The 4,964-nt window shown below is 37.7% G+C and overlaps 1 protein-coding gene across 4 annotated transcripts in view; it reads right to left on the bottom strand.

Annotated features, from left to right (window-relative positions):
* Positions 1 to 68: 68 nt before the first annotated feature.
* The window catches only part of LOC102193430 (uncharacterized), a 40,106-nt gene continuing 35,210 nt past the window's right edge, over positions 69 to 4,964 (bottom strand). For 2 of the 4 annotated variants that reach the window (XM_005747967.1, XM_005747968.1), the window contains exons 3-7: positions 2,728 to 2,898; positions 1,883 to 1,981; positions 1,475 to 1,512; positions 1,237 to 1,392; positions 69 to 645 (exon numbers count right to left, since the gene is read on the bottom strand). In XM_005747967.1, the coding sequence (XP_005748024.1) occupies positions 469 to 645; positions 1,237 to 1,392; positions 1,475 to 1,512; positions 1,883 to 1,981; positions 2,728 to 2,898 (641 nt within the window). In that variant the 3' untranslated portion in view covers positions 69 to 468. Of the gene's footprint in view, positions 646 to 1,236; positions 1,393 to 1,474; positions 1,513 to 1,882; positions 1,982 to 2,727; positions 2,899 to 3,112; positions 3,452 to 4,478; positions 4,563 to 4,964 lie in introns of those variants that run through there. The other 2 variants (XM_005747965.1, XM_005747966.1) reach the window with 2 other exon arrangements.

Below are 4,964 nucleotides of genomic sequence, written 5' to 3'. Positions count from 1 at the left end.
TGCCATCACCAGTGTGTGAATGGGTGGATGACTGGATATGTAAAGTGCTTTGGGGTCCTTAGGGACTAGTAAAGCGCTATACAAATACAGGCCATTTACCATTTATATCGAGTAACAGACAGAGACAACTTCACAGAGAGTATTTTTTTTAAATAAAAAGTTGGACCAGCTTTTTGAGGTCTTTAATGATGCATTATTCTCTTTTCTGTAAACACAAGTGGCCATATTTGAACAAAAAGGTGGCCGGAATTGTACTGGCTAACGCCAGCTAGCACTAATATTATGATTTTATGTAATTGTCTGTCAATTATGACAATAACATTATTGGGAAATACCATAGTTTGAAAAAAAAAGTGAATTAGTTATCTTTTAAGCTAAATAATGAGTAACTATCATAAAACATTGCATTTATCCAAGGCTAATTATGTTCACCTGCTGACTACTGAGGTGCCATCCACAGCATTAGATCTAATGTATTTCAACAGTAGAGTACAGAGGAGGTGAACCAACGTTGGGGTGATTGGCATAAATCGCAGGTGTACAGTAGACAGTGTCACATATATTACCACAGGGGGCGCTATTGGAGGAAGGAATGTGGGAAAAATCCACTTCAGTGTAATCAGCATCATTCATGTCATCTGTAGCCTGAAATAAAAAGGTGACATCAAGCTTCAGAATCTTAAAAATGAATTTGTAATTACATGAACATTTAGAGATACTACCAGACAGAAGATAATTTTTGTACATGTAGGTTAAAAAATAGACAAAATTTGTGAACTCTTAAAAAAAGTTTACCTTCATCTTGTTGATAAAGTAAGAGTGATTTAAAATAGAAATCGATTTTACTTATGCTACAGAAACTGATACCAGCACAAGCCTGTGAGCTTCCACTCTGCTGTTTTAACAAAAGATCCATCACTGCACTGTTTAACTGTCATTGGTCATTTCTGCTGCTGATTTGTCACAAGGCTTCACCACAGCTGGCAGCTCTGCATGGTTTGATTTAGAGTTTTTTAGAGTTTTGATTTAGTTTTACATCTGCTGCTCTTCCTGAAGCAATTTCTGTTTCTGCCTGGAATCAAACAGCAACTTTTTGCATGTAGTAAATCACTATAATATAAGAGACAGTATAACAGATCGATCAAGACAGCTAGTGAATTACTTTACTGCCCAAAACGTTGCACCGATCATTGTTTCTGATGCCAGAGTTTAAATTCAAACCATGATTCTATTTACTGTGTTCTGAGGAGCGGTGACGAGGCTGTAGAGCTCTTGGTTTTCAACTCCATCTGGTTGCGAGCCTTCGGGGTAGTCATAAACTGAAGACACCCGCACAGGAGTTACACGGTTCTGAGCTTCATCCTCTGTGATGTTTCCATAAAGCCAGTTGGCCTGGAGAAAGAGAACAAACTGGCTGATTGATCCTAATCAAGTAGTAATGAAGCTCAGGTCACTCATAACTCCTAAAACCCACCTGTGTGATGTCAGCATGTTCAGTTTTCATAGAAGATCCTGAAAAACATGCAAACATTAAACATCTGTATTTATGTCACATTAAGTCACACAGTAACAGAACCCAAAGAACTGAACAGTGTGAGGAAAAAAGTAGTGAAGAGATTAAACAATGATTGATTTGAAATAAACTGCAACCAATAACTGTGTCACAGTGCTTTCAATTCCTTTCAGATTTTATTGTTACTTTTATTATTAAAGCATAAAGTTATTTACACTTTCACATTTTGCAATAAAAAGTCCCCATAATAAATATTACACAATATATTATAAAGGTTTGGCTTAACATTAAGTTAAGGGTTAATCTCCAGGAAATGAACCTGCATCATGTTGTGGACTGAAGAGATGAATTTGTTTACTACAGGCTCACCTTTTGGTTTATTCTTCCTGTTTTTGTAGAAAATCAGCAAAGCTGCTGATAAGATGGTGATCATAGCGACCAGAATCAGAGTCACATGAAGCAGCTTATCTGCAACGTAATAGAACAGATTTTATATTGTTACACTCTAAATATGTGATATGTAATAAATACATTTTTGAAATAAGATTCCCCAATCTTATAAACAATACATTTGCACAATGACTGAAACTAGCACCACTGAATGCCCATTGATAAAAGCCCATTGACCATTGATCAACAACCACTGATCAATGGCCATGAGTACCATTCACAGAGAGTTGGCAATGGCTGCAATCACAGCATTGTAAGATGGTGACAGATGTACCCTTAGGCCCCCTCCTCGATTCAGAGTTGGTCTTTCCCTTTTTATGTAAATGGCACCCCGTGTCTGATCTTTACTGCAGTACATTTATTTTATAACTTCACTTCTGTAGCTTAATATTACAAAACATACTCAAATAAAGAATTATATAAATTCCGTTCAAACTATAATGAGGGTACAATAAGATGGAATAACAAGAAAAATGTTTAAATAAACAAAAATAATATACCTCATCCTGCAGCGAATGTGGAATTTTTACTTTTGATACTTTAAATCTATTTTAATTTAAATACTTTTATCTTTTACTTCTGAGTTGTGTATTTCTCCAATGTGTCTGTTTCTATTCATACTTATAGGAATAAATCAGACCCCTTCTTCCACATCTGCTGGTGTGTCATTAATAAATATGAATGAGGTTTGTATTTTTGTGATAAACACAGTGACGGATCCACACTCACACTCACACCCACACACACATGCAGATACGATGTACCTGAACCTGCAGCTGTTTGAGGCTGTCTGGAGATTTCAGAGGAGGCTGATGAAGATGTGAAGCTTCCTGAACTGACGTTCACATGCTGTGTTGTTGCTGTTGTTGTTGTGGAGGCCGACAGGAGAAACGTTGATGTTGATAAAGGCTGATGAGGTGTTGGAGTGTCTGAAGCTGTGAACAAGGAAAAATCTGAATAATAACAATCCTGCTTGGAGCAGGTTTTCTGTCTGCATGTGAGTAATAGAGGTTAATATGTTCTTACAGCACAACTCATTGAACTAAACGTGTAGTGTAAATATGACACATGTAGGTTATTGAAAGAAAAGTAACTGTGGTCAGTGAGAAGTTCACATCTTCAGGGACATGAATACATTTTTTTACTCACCTCCTGTGATGACAAGCTGAAAATCACATGGTTGTAAACTTCTGTCCAGTGTGCACCTGTACCATCCTGAATCAGACTTGTTCAGCTGTGTGATGCTCACGTGTACAATATCCTTTGACGGTAGATTCTTTTTTACAAGTGTAATGCTGTATCTGCCGCTCTGAGCTGTGTAATCAGTTGTTTCAATGAGAACGTTTCCTTTTTCACATTTGTCTTTGCAGAACAATGTCGTACTTCCTGGGAAATAAAATTTACATTCGACTGTGATGTTTCCTCCTTCCACTCCTTCATAGACGAGAGTTTCAGCGTTGGCAAGTCCAGTGTTTCCATCCTGCAGGTCTGTAGAAAATATTTACAGGAAGTTACCAACTTCCTGTAAACACTGCATTTGATTTTAAATATTGCATTAAATTAAACTGAAACAGATAATTATTCTCTCTAATTCAACAAAACAATTTAAAATAGTTCATTTAAATTCACTCTCTTTGTATTTTTCATTTGAACAAAATCATCCTGGTTCTTCATGACATCGGTACAAGCCATCTGCTGAAGAACAGCTCAGGTAAAAGCTTGAAAACTGACCTCTTATTTGTTTGTATTAAGATCTTGATCTGCTTTGAGGTTTTTGAAATAGTTACTTAATATTCAGAGTTTTCATTCCGTTAACATTAAAGCTGTGCTGTTCCTCCTGAACTCAATGATAAGGTTGTTTCCTTACAAGCTCTAAATGTGGTTTAGTGGTTTGGAAAAGAAGGAAGCAGCACTCTGAACACAAACGAGCTGCTGTCGGTCTGAAAGCAGCTGCTAACCAGGTGACGTGTCAAGGTCGGTATCCCCGACAGAATTTGTTTCCCCTGCGTCGGGAGCGCGCACTGGGCTTTTAGATCACAAACACCTCTAACAATGACTTATTATTTCTGAAATTTTGGACGTTTTAGCTCTTTATACAGTACAGTTAGAGAAGGATACAAATAATTATCAGTCAAAATATCCTTGGTTTATTGAAATCATCCAACAAACTAAACGGTAATGTAATGGAGGCGGAGTCAATTGCATCCGCTCTCCGTCCACACCGAATGCTCCGACGTAAGGGAAACAAATTCTGACGGGGATACTTACCTTGGCACACCTGTCAACTCGAGGAGGCGGAGTATGTCTTCATCTCAACAAACTACGCTGTAATTCTGTCATTTCCGTTGACTGTTAAACCTTTACCAGTTTGAATGCAGGCTTTTATCTGCTCTGTGAGAACAGTGGTGGGCATTGACTCACAGACAACCTCAGCTTCTTCTTTCAGCACTATTTCTGATGCAGTGCAAAACCTGCAAACATCTTTATAAATAAGAAATAAGAAGAATTTACTCACAGAGGAAGATGAAGCAGAACAAAATGTGACAGAGTTTCATCTCCAGGTTCTGACGGCTTAATGGTTAATGCTGCTTCTCTTTCTTCTCCGTTTGCAAACCAGGAACTTCTAACTTTCGCTTCTTGTTGTGGTCCCTCCCTCAAACCCACATTCCTCTGCTTTTACAGGGTTTTTTTGTCCATTTATTTATGGTTTCGTTTTACATTTTCTTGAAACTTTTTTTCTTCCAAAACAGAGTTTGTAGTTAACTAATCTTATTTAACTGGCTGCTGTTTCATTGTATAAAGCAGTGAGATCCATCTGCAACTCACCTACTAAAGGAGCAGTGACACTGACAGAAAGCTCATCACTGAGGGGCTTCCTGTCAAAATAAAAACTGTTTAATACAAAGCTGTGTTCACTCACCTGCCACATGATTAAGTACACCTGTCTAGTGACTTAATTGTTTGATTCTTTTCGCTGTCATCAGAAAATGTCCGGCCCGTC

This window comes from Pundamilia nyererei, unplaced genomic scaffold (genome assembly GCF_000239375.1).
Source record: "Pundamilia nyererei isolate P.nyererei 1_Seehausen unplaced genomic scaffold, PunNye1.0 scaffold00210, whole genome shotgun sequence".
In the NCBI taxonomy this organism is placed as follows: Eukaryota; Metazoa; Chordata; class Actinopteri; order Cichliformes; family Cichlidae; genus Pundamilia; species Pundamilia nyererei.
Note: the sequence above shows the minus strand (reverse complement) of the source record. Positions and strands in the feature narration are given on the sequence as shown.